Here is a 17,373-nt window from a genome sequence, read left to right on the forward strand (position 1 = left end):
TAGTTTTAGGAGGAGACCTGACCACGAAAAAAGGAACATTTTCTAATTAACTTTGAAGCAGCTCCTTTCTTTCCTTCATATTAACTTAAAATCTCATCTGTCCCTTAGCTGCCCACATTGCTTGTTTGTCCAGATGGAAAGAAATTATTTCTCCTGCAAAGATGTGTGTCATCTGCAAACACCAATTACTTACACCTTTACAATGCCTACCCAAGTCATTAATGAATAACATATAAAGGTGGACCCAATACAGAACCCTACAGCTCCCCCCCCCCAAGACCCTACAACAAGGGTCCATTGACAACCACCCTGTGTACTTAATACCAGTTTCCTATCCATGTGCAAATAACGTTTCCAGAGAGCAGATATAAAGCAAAACAGGGTTGAAGACAGAATGGACACGTGAATGGGAAGTGAAAGTGTTCACGTGATGTAACTCACATGGTCGACAATCTGACTACACTTTATAATGTGATGGATTGGCACATCGTCTTTTTAGAACCTTTTTCCATAAACATGGTAGCCCTGACCAACGAACCCTGGAGGAATGTTAGAATACTGACCACTTCATTGGGCAAGTTCTGAAGGTCATCAAACGGCGTCTCCAAGGTATTGGTGTCCACATTCAAAAACACTACATCATCCAGACTCATCCCTTTCACCTTCTGCAAAACAAAAAGTATCAGGTGTTACATTATAATGCAGAAAAGTAGTCAAAGTATTGGGGAACTTAAACACAAGAGAAATTCTGATTCCCTAAAAAAGGACCTGTTGCTGAAGTGCATGTATATCCTCTGGTGCACAAAATGAAATGATGTTAATTATTTCTAGTTTATACTATGTCAATAAATTAGAATCGAATATCTTCTCCCATTATCACTTTCAATATCATTTCATTCAACTTTAGCAGCACTAAGGCGCTAATACTCAAATTTCACAGCAATCACAGGTTCCTTTGTGCATCCATTTTTGTTCTGCACAGAATTAAACTGTAACAAAACTGCTTAAATTGGTCCAATATATTTGAAACAAAGTAGTTTTTTCATGTTAAAGGAAATGCTTAGTGTAAAAATTTTTACTTTTTGCTATGCAAAATAAAAAATGTTTTCAACATAGGTAGTTACCCAAAAAATTTATTCTATAAAGGCTGGAGTATCAAGAACTAGTGATGACTGAATCTGTCCCGTTTAAAATTAAATTTAAAAATTTGCAAAACTGCAAAAATTTGTGAAATTGAAGCTAGTTGGCGTCAAAAATTTGTTGTTGTTTTTTACGGGCACTGATTTTTTTCCATTCACGAAAAAATTTTCCTTGCGTCAAATACATGAAAGTCAATGGGAGTTTTTCTTGAGGCAACTTTTTTTTTATAACTGCTACTTATTTTTTTTCTCTGCTACTTTTTTTGTCCAAATCCATTAAAGTCAGTGGCTGTTTTTTCTTATGGCAACTTTTTTGTCCAAATGTATTAAAGTCAATGCCCGTTTTTTTCTTATGGCAACTTTTTTGTCCAAATGTACTAAAGTCAATGGCCGTTTTTTCTTATGGCAACTTTTTTGTCCAAATGCATTAAAGTCAATGGGTGTTTTTTCTTATGGTGACGACTTTTTTGTCTCTGCGATTTTTTCCACGGCTAATTTTTGCCGCAGTTTACTGAAAAAATTTGCAGGTTCCATGGCTGGTGAAAAAAATCACTCATCACTAGCCAGAACCCAACTTCCTGCTTTGCAGCTCTCTGATTGGTTGACAGTCAGTAACCAATCTGGGGAGGGGTGGGAAGAAAAGGGTCAGAACCGTTTGCTTTTGAATCTGACCTGCATACTAAGGATCAAAAGCAAACTAACTGAACAGTGGACTTCTTCAAGTCACTGACTAAATAAGAGAGAGATGTAAAGCAGGAAGTTGGGTATTGGCTGTTAAACATCTGTTCACTTCAGCCTTTAAAAATTAAATTTTTTCTAACTATATTAGAAACATTTTTAATTTTTCCCAGCCTATATACCCAGTACTTATTTTAAAACTGAACTGTTCTTTTAAAGATTTGGAAACATGAATTCCAGCTGTTTATGTTTTTGGTCATAGATCTAAGTGGAGAAGAGGCGCTTATATATATGATAACTAAGTATAAATATATAAGGGAATGGTACAATAAACTCTCTATTGCTTTATCAGTAGGTCCTTCCAGCTGAGAATAAAGGAGGTTCCGTCTAAATATTGGGAAGGGTTTTTTTTTACAATGGGAGCTGTGAAGATGTGGAATTGTCTCCCTGAATCAGTGGTACAGGCTGATACATTAGATAGCTTTAAGAAGGGGTTGGATGGTGTTTAGCAAGTGAGGAAATACAGGGTTATGGGAGATAGTTCATAGTACAAGTTAATCCAGGGACAAGTCCAATTGCCAACTTGTTTTTGCCCCTCTGAGGCAAATTGGAGAGGCTTCAAACGTGTTTTGTTGCCTTCCTCTGGATCAACTAGCAGTTAGGCAGGTTATATATAGACTTAAGGTTGAACTTGATGGATGTGTGTCTTTTTTCAACCTAAGTTGCTATGTTGAGATGAGACAGGTTCCACAGAAGCTACCAGTGTTTTATTTCTTACATAGAGAGAGAGACCTGCCAAACAAGTAACAAAGCTTTAGCTCTTGTTCTCACTTAAACATCTGCAAGTAATGCAGTCTTTACCACTATAGCTCCTGTCTAATGTGTTCCAATAACCATCCCACAAGCAATGCGACTAAGGTCTTTTCTGATCAACATGTGTGTACAATTTTTAAAAAACGCTCTACCTTTTCCATGTTTTAAAAAAACACCTGCGTAAAGAAAGCTTACCATCATTAATGTTATCCTATAAATCTTGTTGAGTTTGATGGTTATGATGCCTGGATGCAGTGTCACAATTGTGGGAGCAATTCGATCAGTTAAGGAGTTATAAGAGCAATTCAAATGCTTATTTTAGGACATATGACTGTGCTTAACCATAACAACAAATTATAGATTCGTTTTTTTTTATTCCAATGGCATTACATGGGTAAAAGTTATCTGATATGAGTCGCTGCACTGGTGTAAATTTGCTCCTGGATTCGCCTTAATCTTATGCCAGTGATAAAATGTGGAAGAAACTTCTCCCCAACCAAATTTGCAAGTTACACTCTCCAAGAATAGAGACAGATGATCTGTAGATTATAATGAAGTTGTTTGTTTTTTCTATTGAAGAATTTAGAATTACAGAGCTGTAAATTGTGCAGCCAAAGTAGAGTAAAGTACAGTTAATGGAACAACTAAACTGTGAGCAAACACTATGAAAGTTGAAATTAGTTTTCTCTGGTGAAGAGGTGACTGTGAGTATTTATATTATAGACAAATAGCGAGTAGTGATGGGCGAATAAATTCATCTGGCACGAATTTCCGGGAATACCGCGTTTCGCCGCCAGCGAATAAATTCGTGAATGTCCCGTGAAAATTCGCCAGTGAAAATTCGGCAGCATCAATTTCCGAATTTCACGATTTTTTGTGAAAATACCGCGTTTCGCCGCCAGCGAATAAATTCGTGAATCTCCCGTGAAAATTCGCCAGCGTCAATTTCCGAATTTCACAATTTTTTCGTGAAAATGTCAGGGTTTTCAAGATTTTTGAGTGAAAACCTTCAAATTTCACGATTTTTGAGTGAAAACCTTCAAATTTCACGATTTTTGAGTGAAATCCTTCAAATTTCACGAGTGAATATCACGATTTTTCGGGAACTTTCCAATTTCATGATTTTTCTGGAACTGTCCAATTTCACAATTTTTCGTGGATTTTTCGGCAAAACAAAACGGGAGAAATTCTCTCATCACTAATAGCGAGAAAATGTATTAGCAATTAAAGAAAAAAAAGCCATCCCACCATACTGGAGTTATAGAATTTTTATTTGTCATGGTATATTCCCTTAAAGGAAAACTTTACCCCCAAAATAAATATTTAAGCAACGGATAGTTTATCATATCATATTAAGTGGCATATTAAAGAAACTTACCAAACTGGAATATATATTTAAGTAAATATTACCCTTTTACATCTCTTGCCTTGAACCACCATTTGTGTGTGGAAGCAAAAGACAGAACTCTGCTGTTAATTGGCTCATGTGACCTAGCATGTATGGTTTGTTTGGTATGTTTGTGTGCACCGTGAATCCTACGATCCCAGGGACTGACCTTGTTTTTTTAAAATGGCAATTTTCTGTTTATGATTACCAGGGCTGTATTTAGGTCCGATGCGGTCCTGACGTCACGTGTCGGGGCTCTGACATCACCCAATGCGTTCATCGGAAGTGACATCAGCATCAGCATGTTCCTTGGAACCCCTACCCCTCAGCTTCGTCACCGGATCTCCTATGCAAATCCGTGGCAGAGGGTGGGGAGGTTTTTTTTGAAAAAATGAAAAAATAGGTCGTCCCTAGGGATGGGCGAATTTGACCCGTTTCGTTTCGCCACACGCTGCCATACAAGTCTAAGGGCATCATTTTTTCGGCGAAACGAGGTGAAAAAATTCTCCCATCCCTAGTCGTCCCCAAAACCGCCCTCGGGGGCCTATATATAAAGACGGCCCTGATGATTACCCAATGGCACATACTATGCTAAAAAAGTATATTTTGATAAAAATGGTTTATTTACATCAGTTGAAAAAAACTGCATCCATTCATTTTTAAGGTGAACTGCCCATTTATCCTTTAGCAAAGAGCTTTCATGAACTTCTTTTGCAGGAAAAAATGCATTCAACCTAATTGGTGTTTGGGCTGGATTCCCCATAAATGATTTCCCTAAATGAGTCAGCCCAAAAGCGTTGGGGCATTCTTTTCTATCTTTACTGTTGGAAATAAAATACACAAGATAGCTGGGTTCTGATCGGTTGACCCTTTAAACCACATGCCACACACAGCAGGCAGAGAACTTTCGGTTTGCCACAAGTGGTCATGATGTCAAGCTGTTTTACTTAATAGTAAAATTCTTTATTATAATGTCTACTTTTCTGACACTTTCAACTGCCTCTCATGGTCATTTCTCTAATATATAGAAGGAAATAATATTTTACTACTGTTGTTCTTCACATCATCCTTACTCATAATTTCAAGTGTGTTGGAGCTAAAATAAATTCACCCTATATTCCACGCTCTTCGGTTGTAATACATGGAAATGGTACAAATGTTTCCAAACAAGAATCAGATCAACAGAAGATCAACACAAACTGCGTAGATAAATGTCAAAAGGTTTTATTTTTGGCAGGTTTCTTTACAGCTACTATTTTAAGTTTCCTGAATTTCATTTAATTTCCTACAGTTTTAAAGCTCAGATATTGACTCTAAGTCTAAAGGGGCAGATTTATCAAGGGTCGAAGTGAATTGGAGGGAATTTTCGAAGTTAAAAAATTCTAAATTCGAGGTCATTTTTTGAATACTTCGGCCATCGAATAGGATACTACGACTTCAAATTTACTCTGTCTCTTTAAAAAAACTTCGACTTCAATACTTCGCCAACTTAAACCTGTCGAAGTGCTATGTTAGCCTATGGGGACCTTCCAGAGCAATTTTCAAAGTTTTTTTATATTCGAAGGAAAAACGTATGACCGTACAATAAAATCGTTCGAATTGTATGATTCGGAGTACGATCGTACTACGTCCGGAATATTATCGTACGATGAATAAAATCCTCCGACTTCGAATGTTGGAGGATTCTATTCGATGGTCGAATTTCGAAGTATTTTCCTGAGTGCCTATATCATCAACTCCTTACTTCAATGATTTACTAACGGAGGGGAAATGAGTGGCAGCCAGGGCTAATTATTTTATGTTTTTGATCATTTTATTCTAGTATGCAAACATGGTTAGTATCTTATTATTATTACTATGAGTAGGGATGGGCGAATTTTTTTTGCCTTGTTTCGCCGCAGAAATGACGCCTATAGACTTGTATGGCGTCATGCGACAACATTTTTTTGACGCGAATAGACTTTAATGGGCGTCGGTGACATATCAGCGGCGGCAAATTTTTGGTGAAACGAAACGGGTCAAATTCGCCCGTCCCTGATTATGAGTTAAAGGGGGGCTGAACAAACAAAAAAAGGTCTAAACTCAGAAAAAGTATTGCATTACTGCCTCATTGCGGCTTTCTGTACATTCGGCATACAACATTCAAGAAGTATTCAACAGGGAGGAATGCCGGATTCCTTTGTCAGCCTAAACTTTCCATGGGTAAAGTGAGTTTGTCTTTTGAAGCCTCTATTCCCCAGTGTGGACTTTAAAAGGAACAATGCTTTAATCTTGAGGAAACAGGAGGTATACAATACTCAACTCACTGTCTCATAGGGAAACTCAGAGAAGAATTTGAGACCAACACAAAGATTCTTAGAGACTTTCAGGATGTTTCAGGATCTCAAGTTGCAAATGTGATAATGTGCTTGCAAAGTTCTGTTGAATCACATATAGCAGTGTTATACAGTTATTTTAATATAATTGCTGCTATAGGTAGTGATGGGTGAATTTAATCGCCAGGCGCGAATTCGCAGTGAATTCCCGCAATTCGCCACCGGTGACTAAATTTGCGAAACCACCGCAACAATTCGCCAGAGAAAAATCACCGGCATCAAAAAAAATGGATGCCGGCGTCTGTTTTTTTGTACGCCAACGCATTTTCACCAGCGAATTTGCCTTGGCATTCAAAAAACAGACACAGGCGTCAAAAAAATTACGCCGGCATCAAAAACGGATGGCTAATGATATCTAAATCTAAATGTGGGCAGCTAATCCATATATAAAATAATTCTTGTAATGAAAGGATTTCTGTGGGACTGCCCCAGTGATCTATCTAAACAGATTGTTCTGTACTTGGCCTGGAGAAATATGTGTGCTCTTCATCTACTGATGAAAATAATGAACTGCATAGGAAAATGACTATGAAGATTTTCATTCATCCAGGTCATAGTATATCTAGTATAGGTCAATCTAAAAACAACTGGATTTACTCAGCAAGTCCAGTTGTTTTTAGATTGACCTATACTAGATATGCATAAGAAAATGTAAATGGACAATTAACATTCCTTATACAGCGATCAGCATAGTCAGAATTAAAGCAGGAGAGACAGAAGCCAAAAATCAAGTCATTTAGGCATGCTACAGCCATTTAACCTGGGTCTTTGTGCCCTTTCATTTTAAATATTTGCGCCAAACTACAACATGATGACATCTTGGATGTACTCTTTCCTTGCTTGGTTTTCAGCTGGAGAAAAAGGATAAGTATTGCATCTGGGGGGCAAGGTTCCATGGAAGAAGATGAATGGGACTCATATGGACTATGAGGAGGAAGAGTCTCAGAAGATTTCTTACAAAATACAAACAAAAAGAGGGCAGAACTGGAGATAAACTGAAGCAATGTGTATCCGCAAACAAAGCCTAGTGATCCTACAACCATGGGAGCAGATGGGCAAGTAATAATGAGAAACGACAACTTCTCTTTGTGCAGTGCCCCCACTGTCACTGTCCCCCATTGTTTCCGAGATTATTTCTGACGTCAGTGGTCTATTATCAATTGCCAAAACCTGCAATGGAGAAGAATGGGAAAAAAAGGGAAAACTCAAAAGCTTGGCAAAGGCAGAGTCCATGAAATTTCCTGTACTGGAGTCAGGAATAAATCACAGTTCTTAGGGGGAGAAGGTTCAAATCCACCCAGATAAAACTCCACTATCTTACTTAGGCATTGGTGTTTCCCTGCTTCAGAGGACAGTTATTGGCAAAATGAGTCTTGCTACCACAATACAAGCATTGACCAGAGGAACGTCTGTGAAGTTTCTTTTGTTCAGAATTATGTGCTCTTCATATCTGTATAGGCTCCTGGGTGGGAGTGGAAGAGGACTGGGGAGTGGAGCTCAGAAGAAGAGGTATTTGGACTTGTGGTGCTAGATCAGGCTAAACTCTCTTGCCCTGCTCTTTCTCCACTTTGCATTCCCTAAGGTGAGTTTTGACCTTGATACTGAGGGCAATCTCATCTTCCAGTACGGGAAGCTCTCTGGAGACTAGATGATCTTTAAGGTTATCGGACAGCCCCTACCAATAGACCTCATTGTTCTAGGTAGTCACTGCAGCCAGTGTTCAGAATTCTATGGCATACTGGCTAGCAGGGTGGTTCCATTGACAGATCTGCAAGAGTTGGGAAGATGCAGCAGCAACACGATCAGGAGCATTAAAGAAAATGCAGAAAGTTTGCAGGAAGGTTTTGTCATCATTAATTAGGGGACAATCTTTTCCCAAAAAGGAGATGCCCATTCCAGTGCTTTGTCCTCTAACACGGAGATGACAAATTCTATTTTAGCTTGTTCTTAAGCATAGTGTGGAGGAGCAGTAGGCATCCAAGCGAGAAGGGCCTCAAGGAATTGCCTTTGCAAGCCTGCTGAGTTTCATAGACCTCCAAATGAGTCGCCATGTTGTGCAAATTTTTTTAGAAGTCAGAGGGCACTTCCTCTGTAGGGTCCATGGTCCAATATACTGTCATGACCAAGAAGGAAGCTTTTGCATAGACAGGCAGAAGCCCAATATGTGGTATCTGAAGTGTTAAAGAAGCTCAAGGTGGAAATCCAGGCAGGCAGAATCAAAGCACGAGAGTCAGGAGCAAAAAATCAAGTCAGAAAAATAATTTAGGTGCACCAGGAACTCACAGACCTATATTCGGCCATTGAACCTGGGTCTTTGACATCCTTTTATTTTGAATCTTTTGCACCATGCAAAATGACCATGCGGCACACCATGTAGTGATCTAGCAGCCATGGGCACAATGGAGAGCTCCTGACACATTCAAATTTAAATATTTAACTGCAGCCGCAAAGTGGTCAGGCAAAACACATAAAGCAACCACAATATAAAATATCTGCACCTGATAAAAGATGAATTAAGAGAAGAGAGGCAGAGTGAAATCCTACCTCCTACCTGAGAAGGAGAAGAAAAACTATTCTAATAAATATTTTAATGAATGTAGGGCATATCCAGTTTTTACAGTCACATAATTCAAAATGACAAGGACTTTTTCAATGCCTTGCATAACTGATTTCAGATAAGATATAAGACCACCGCGGTCTGAATGCTGTTTAGAGACAACTAGAATCTCTGCCATAAATTCTTACAGAACTGCAGTTGTGAGAGAAAGGAAGGAAACAGACATTTACAACAAGCATTACACTAAAGTATGCAAGAACAAAAGTGACTATAACCACTGTCATAAACATTATACATTGTGTTCTTCAGCAGAAGTAAAAATGCAAATTATATGATAATGTTATTTAACCTCCCAGGTACTTTATTATGTCAGCAAGGTTGGCAGAAGCAGGAAATCCATAGATATAAAAAAATATGATGTCATAGCCTGGCAGAGAGCAAAGAAGACTCTTAGGGGCATATTTATTATGTTGTGTAAAACGAAATTTGCAAAAATAAAAAATGGTTTAAAGAGCTGTGTAAAATAAATGGCAAATTTATGTGTGTAATTTTATGCCATGCAAATGTCAGATTTTCCGCCTTAATTTTACAATTAGAACAGGGAGTCAGTTACCCACCCCCCATCCCCCAGAGCTGCTTTAGGGACAAATGAGAAGGTGAAAAATTAAACTTTAAACGTAAATAAACGTTCATTGTATGCAGGGCCGCCATCAGGGGGGGACAGGGGGGACAAGTATCCTGAAGCGCCCGAGCCGTACGTCCATTTCGCAGGTTGGCGAATGCGGAAGTGCTGAAAAGCCGAACAGCCGAAGCCGAAATCCCGAAGCGGCGCAAAGACCCAAAGTCACGATAACAGCCGAAGTCCCGACGCTGGCGTCCATCGTTGCAAAATTTTTTTTTTTTACATTTTGTTGTACGGGGCCTCATGATTTCTAATGGCGGCCCTGATTGTATGTGGTTGATACATAACAACTACATTATTTGAGATATTAGTCACCCCAAGTTCGCCCCAAGCTTTGGTTTCATCATACAAAAACAAACAACCCCAAAGATGATTGAACATATTTAGGAACAAAACTAGGTACCGACACTCTAGGCGAATCAAACAGGGGACAAGCCCCATACGTGGTTATTTCTGTCACCCCGTTTCGGGCTGTTTCCCCTTTGTCAGGTGAATGTAAATAAACACACAAGGGGCGTGTCCCCTGTTTGATTCGCCTCGAGTGCCGGTACCTAATTTTAATCTCGTACTCATTTTGGAAGTGCCATCTTCCCAGGGTCCCTGCACCAGGCGGTTATCTAAAGGGAAGGGTTAGTTCACACGAGGAGATTTTGTCGCCTGGCAACTAATCGCCTCGTCTCCCTGAACTGCCTCAGCATGTTTTCCCATAGGCTATAATGAAAAGTCGCCTGAGCTAAAGCACACGCAGCAATGCGTTTTCCAAAGTCGCCTCAGGGAGGCATCTTCGGGCTACTTTGGAAAATGCATCGCCGCGTGTGCTTTAGCGTAGGCGACTTTTCATTATAGCCTATGGGAAAACACGCAGAGGCAGTTTGGGGAGATTGTCGCTCAGAAGACGAGGCGATTAGTCGCCAGGTGACAAAATCTCCCCGAATCTCCTCGTGTGAACTAACCCTTAGGGGCAGATTTATCAAAATGTGAGATTAGAGTTTACCACAGAAAAACTCACTCACATTCGATTCCTTCCTATGGGATTTTTAGAAGTGCATTTATCAATGGGTAAAAAGTTAGGGGGTTATTTACTAAAATCCGAGTTTATCTCATGAATTAAAATAAAAAAAGCTCAACCAAACACCCATGCCGGACTTTGCCTTAGCTATTAATAAAATAACTCGAATAAATCGGATTGGGGGGAAAAAACAGATAAAATCTGAATCATACGATTTTTTTCAGACTTTTTTTCTTGAATCGCATGATTTTTTCATTCTTTCCCCCAAAAAACCTGGAATTTATAGAATTATTGGGCTAAACCCAGCGCAAACCACAATATCTTTAAATTGGGATAGGGACATCTCCCATTGACTCATACATGACCTCGACTTATACATGACCCCGACAGGTCTGAGATGGCGGATTTTCAGATTTGGGCTTTTTGTAGCATCATAGAATAATAAATCTCAAAAACTTCATGGTTTTTTTTCATGAAAAATTTGAGTTTTTGCCACAAAAAGCCGGACCAGAATTTGAGGTTTAGTAAAAAAAAAACCCTTAGAGTTCACCATTTGATAAATACTCTTTCAAAAATGCCATAGGAAGGAATAGACAGGGGCGTAACTACCGGGGGAGCAGGGGGTGCAAATGGGCCAGGGCCCGCACCCCCGCAGGGCCCCCCCGGAAGATCGTGCGCGCTGCAGCCGGCTGGTGTCGGCTGCAGCGGCAGAGAAAAATCACGCAGACGAGGGTGGGGGCGGGCCCGTCTGCACGGCCTGCACCAGGGCCCGCCCCCACCAAGTTACATTACTGGGAATAGAAAGTGTCTTCACTAACTATGTGCTAAATGTGTAGCTTGCCCCACTAAGGTGCCAAACTATACGAGAACGCTTGACAAAACTAGGGTTCAGAAAGCAGAGAGCTATGACTGCATTAGCCAATGCCCTTTTTATTTTACTAAACCATATTGGAAACATTGATCCCTCAGTAGTGATGGGCGAATTTGGGGAGTTTCGCTTCGCCGAAAAATTTGCGAATTTCCCGTGAAACTGCGAAAAATTCGTGAAGCGGCATTGGCGTCTCGTTTTTGACGCCATCGTTGGCGCATTTTCGCCAACGATGGACGCCGGCATCAAAAACGAGACGCCAGCGCAATTTCTTTTCCAAAAAACTAAGGGAATTCGCTGCAATTTTGCAACTGGCGAATAAATTCGCCCATCACTATTCCTCAGTAACATAGCATGGGTCTTGGAGATTTAAGTAGTCCAGGTGCAAAATGTCCAAAAATGATTTAAATACCACCATGTGCCAATATTGTTCTGCAAAGTGAACAGAGCATCAGTTGCCTTTTCTCCCACCTGAGTGTAAGGCATGAATAAGACATGCTCGGATGAACTTTACATATTCAGCTTGCTGTAATGACCACCCTTCTATCTTGTATTTTCAAACACACTGATTTAGCCTCAAGTACATATATAAAAAAAGCAGATAATCCCAGTCCTATCCCTATTGTCAGCTATAGACGGCTGATACATGACTGATCAGTGCAGTTAAACTGCCACTATTACTTAACTAGTGCAACCTGAACTGTGATTAGCCGTGCCCTTGCACATACTGCATCTCCATGACTAATGGCACACGGCTTATGAAACGGCTTTCTATTTCTTTGAAGCTATTTAATGGATTGTTAAATACAAATCTTTTTCATGAAGACAAACGTTTTTTTGATTAATAGAAAATTGGAAAATAAAAGCAATGTAGGCAGCCGTACGTGCCTTCTAATGGGATCCCACAAGTAACTCCGGAGAACCTTCTAACCTACAAAAGATAATATGGCTCTTATCCTCTGTGACGGATGCCTTTTTTGCTGAACAGAGCAGTTAATGGATACCTGCATGTATTAATTCTGTATTGTGGGCTGCAATTTAGGCAATTTGTGAAAAGCATGTAGCAAAATGCACAAAGTAAAAAGATAAGGACATGTTACTGAGCACATCTCTCTACAGCGGAATTAGAGTGGTAACTTGTAAGAACTGGAAACTGAGCAGCGATTGGATACGATTATAATCAGCTGGTTCTTTGATCTGTAATGGCCCAACAAATACTTCAAACAAAGAAAATGAAGGTAGCCATAATTCAACCAAAAACAAAGTGGTATAAAGCAGTATCCTTTATAACCGTGCTGCACTATTTTATTAGGTGAATGAAGTCAGATGGAAATGGCATGTTACATTGTTAAAATAATACATCTTTTTAAAGGCACTCGGCCTCCGAAACAACTCACAAAACGTTGAAATGCTACCGGTAATATAACTAGCACTACCTGGACCCCTCGAAAAGCAAGATGTGCACCTGCCCTCCCCACTCCACCATGATCACCACTTTGGACATGCATTTCCTCTAGTGATGGGCGAATTGGGGCAAAAATGGGCGAAACGTGAAAATTCGCGAAACGCTTTGAATTCAAAGGGGGAAATTTACTAAAGGGGCGAAGTGACTAACACAGGCGAAAATTCACCAGCGTGACGTCATTTCGGGACTTCACCGATTTACTAACGGGCGCTGGGATAAATTCGCGAAGGAGACTGTAGCGCTACTTCACATTCTAACGCTAGGTATATTTTCCGTAACTACGCAAATTCACTAAGGTGTAAATTAACATAACCTCTTGCGCCACCTCAGACCAGGTGAAGTGCAATAGAGTAGACAGGATAAAATTGAAAAAATTTTTGAAGTCCCAAAAAACGCTGGCAACTTTTCAGTTTTTCAGGGTGATAGGCTGCTAAAGAGCCTCCTAAATTTCCTAACATATGGCACATAAACTATACACTGGGCTCATGTGTAGGGCATTATAACAACTTTATTTTATTTTATTAAGGTTCCCTGGGCTTGTGTAGTGTAATGTATTTGCTGCAACATATACGTCCATTCAACTTTAACTTCCCGCCGTATGCAAATTAGCAACGCTAGCGCAACTTCGCTTTGCTTGCCGAATTAACTCTAGTGAAACTTTGCCATTGTTCGGCACCCTGGACGCAACTTCGATTTTAGTGAATTAGTGTTGACCTGGTGAATTTTCGCCTGGTGAAGTTTGGCGATGTGAGCGTGTTATAATAGGCTTTAAAAAAAAATCACGAATTTTTCGGAATTTATTAAACCCAGAGGGCTAAAAAGCCCGAATATAAAAGCACGGCATCGCAAAGCTGTCGAGGTTGCATAAAAGTCAATGGGAACAGTCCCATTGATTTTTTTATCGGGGGTTTCGGGCAACTTCACAATGTTTTCGTGGCTTTCGAAGGGAAACTCCGAAAAATTCTGAGTTTTCGGAGAAAATTCATGAAAAATTTGTGAAATTCTGAGCTTTTCCCAGAAAGGTCATTTTTGGGAAAATGTAATAATAAATAAGCGTGGAAAACCCGAGCGGGTTAGATCAGAGTTTATAGCAGCCGATATTGAGATAAATTCGGACCTTGATAAATAACTAGGGATGCACCGAATCCACTATTTTGGATTCGGCCGAACCCCCGAATCCTTCAAGAAAGATTCGGCCGAATACCGAACCCGAATCCTAATTTGCATATGCAAATTAGGGGTGGGAAGGGGAAAACATTTTTTACTTTCTTGTTTTGTGACAAAAAGTCACGCGATTTCCTTCCCCACCCTAATTTGCATATGCAAATTAGGATTCGGATTTGGTTCGGCCTGGCAGAAGGATTCGGCTGAATCCGAATCCTGCTGAAAAAGGCCGAATCATGGCCGAATCCCGAACTGGATCCTGGATTCGGTGCATCCCTATAAATAAGCCGCCTATGAGTTGGCAACTCTACAAGGAACTCCATACCTCATACCACTAGAGGAAGCCTTGCAGTCCACAGCTCCTTTGAGTCAATGGCCCCACTGGCAAACTCTAACTTGAGTGATGTGAAAGTTGGGGGAGCACAAGAGGGGGTGCCTATGTACCCTCATAAATCCATCACAGCCAAAGGAAGACAGCTCTGTATTTATGGGGAAAGTGAATCCATGCACTAGAAGTTGGGCAGGGTGCAAAGTGCACAGAGAAATTGTGGGTTTTTTTCCACTTTGGTCCCTGTCCTATGAAATACTGTTTATATGATCTTTCCATGCTTACATGGGTTTTACTCCAAGCACTCCAGTTTCCTCCCACACTCTAAAAACATAGAGCAAGGCAAACTGGATTCTAATTGAACTGACGTGTCTATGCACATGATAGGGACCTTAGATTGGAAGCTGAATCATGTACAATTTCTATAAAGAGCGGAGGAACAAGTTAAGTGCTATATAAATACTAATAGTAAGTGACAAAAATTGGTCTCAGTATTCCGCATCCCATACTCAGCAAAAGCAGCTTATTTAGCAACTTAAACCTGACACAAGGAATGCAGCTCTGGATCCGTGTGCTGCAACTGTTTTTCCTTGTGCCTCTGGCATGATGGGGAAAGAGGAAAAAAAGAGTGCAGGATCTTCATTATGAACCTAATAATTTCTATCTGTGCAAAAATTTCATTGGCCTTTATTAACTCATAAACAGCAGACAGATTTTTGAGGGATGAATGCTGCGGCACCCTGCTGGGATCAAACACAGGAAATAATCGAGCTGCGCTTCTGCAGTGCACGTAAACGGAGCTACGTCTCGGTCCTAATATCTGACAGAGAACAAGCAGAGTACGCTCCAGGCTTTTCATCAATTCCCAGAGACGCAGAACAAGTAATATAATCTGGCCTTAGTGACAGAGCTGGTGAGCGCCTGACGGATTAGCTCCCAACTTATAAAGGAATCACACAATACTTTCCGTGCACTAATCACTTGTGTCAGTTTCAGTATGCCGAACACCATAAAAATAATATAATGACTTCTCCCTCATTCCACCTGGTATAGCTTACCACTTCTTGAAATGTGTGCATAGTACAACTTTATAGTGTGTGTTTACAATCAACACAAACCACTATTTTAAAAGGCTGGGTTTCTCAGTTACCCCCCCAAAAAAAAGGATGATTCTTTTGACCAATTTTGTGAATCTCTCCAGGTATTATTTCAGAAATGTAACAAAATCTCCCCTTTCCTTATGTAAGTGGCTCCAACTGTACATCTGTTAATAAAATCGGACATTGCCCATTAACGGCTGTGAACCCAAAAATAACATTCGATCTATTGTAAGCAACTTTCAATTAAGATGCATTGAAATTTCTATTAAAAGCAGAATTATCAGTACAGGTATGGGACCTGTTATCCAGAATGCTCGGGACCTGGGGTTTTCCAATAATGGATCTTTCTGTAATTTGGATTGTCATACCTTAAGTCTACTAGAAAATCATGTAAACGTTAAATAAACCCAAAAGGCTGGTTTTGCTTCCAATAAGGATTAATTATATCTTAGTTGGGATCAAGTATAAGCTACTGTTTTATTATTACAGAGAAAAGGGAACCATTTTTAAAAATATGGATTATTTGATTATAATGGAGTCTATGGGAGAGGGCCTTTCCGTAATTCGGAGCTTTCCAGATATCGGGGTTCCGGTTAACGGATCCCATAGCTGTACTATGCATACAACTGTCCAGATGATGTTCTTAGGTGCTTAAAGAGATCCTGTCATCGGAAAACATGTTTTTTTTCAAAACACATCAGTTAATAGTGCTACTCCAGCAGAATTCTGCACTGAAATCCATTTCTCAAAAGAGCAAATAGATTTTTTTATATTCAATTTTGAAATCTGACATGGGGCTAGACATTTTGTTAATTTCCCAGCTGCCCCCAGTCATGTGACTTGTGCCTGCACTTTAGGAGAGAAATGCTTTCTGGCAGGCTGCTGTTTTTTCTTCTCAATGTAACTGAATGTGTCTCAGTGGGACATGGGTTTTTACTATTGAGTGTTGTTCTTAGATCTGTTGTTAGTGAGCTGTTATCTGGTTACCTTCCCATTGTTCTTTTGTTTCGCTGCTGGTATGGGGGGTGATATCACTCCAACTTGCAGTACAGCAGTAAAGAGTGATTGAAGTTTATCAGAGCACAAGTCACATGACTTTGGGCAGCTGGGAAACTGACAATATGTCTAGCCCCATGTCAGATTTCAAAAGTGAATATAAAAAAATCTGTTTGCTCTTTTGAGAAATGGATTTCAGTGCAGAATTCTGCAGGAGCAGCACTATTAACTGATGCATTTTGGGAAAAAAAAATTCCCATGACAGTATCCCTTTAAGATATGACACCTCTTTATGAAGTAGAGGAAAAAGGAAATCATTTTTAATTGTTTGGACTATTTCATTATAATGGAGTCTATGGGAGACTTGCCATTCCGCAATTCAGAGCTTTTTGGATATCAGGTTTCCAGATAACAGATCCCATACCTGTACCGGTATTATCTGCTGGTTCTGAATATTGGAATAATGTAACAGAAAGCAATCAAGCAATGGGCTTTTAAAAAAACAGTCAAGGCAAGGAGTTGCTAAGTTTACATCCCTATTAACAGCATATGCAGCAGATAAAGGATACTGGGGTGGATATCTTTATAGTGACACTAAGGGGGTAATGTAATATAAGGAGCAATATTTACTACAGTTCTTATCACCTTTAGCAGGCAATCAAGCTTGTATACCTGTTTTAAAACAAATATTTTCTTGGTTGCTATGGGTTAGTGCACCTGGACAAACTTTGTGCCTTTTATTACATTCGAAGGGAGACAAACCTAATTCTATTTCTGTTGCAAGGTTTCCATTTATAAACCTGATTTTAACA

The 17,373-nt window shown here is 39.8% G+C and overlaps 1 protein-coding gene across 4 annotated transcripts in view; it reads right to left on the bottom strand.

Moving 5' to 3' along the window:
* The window catches only part of dennd1a.L (DENN domain containing 1A L homeolog), a 442,273-nt gene that overhangs the window by 176,009 nt on the left and 248,891 nt on the right, over window positions 1–17,373 (bottom strand). For all 4 annotated transcript variants that reach the window (XM_041572481.1, XM_041572482.1, XM_041572483.1 and 1 more), the window contains exon 12: window positions 564–665. In XM_041572481.1, the coding sequence (XP_041428415.1) occupies window positions 564–665 (102 nt within the window). The remainder of the gene's footprint in view (window positions 1–563; window positions 666–17,373) is intronic.

The sequence above is a fragment of the Xenopus laevis genome, chromosome 8L (genome assembly GCF_017654675.1).
Source record: "Xenopus laevis strain J_2021 chromosome 8L, Xenopus_laevis_v10.1, whole genome shotgun sequence".
Taxonomy (NCBI): Eukaryota; Metazoa; Chordata; class Amphibia; order Anura; family Pipidae; genus Xenopus; species Xenopus laevis.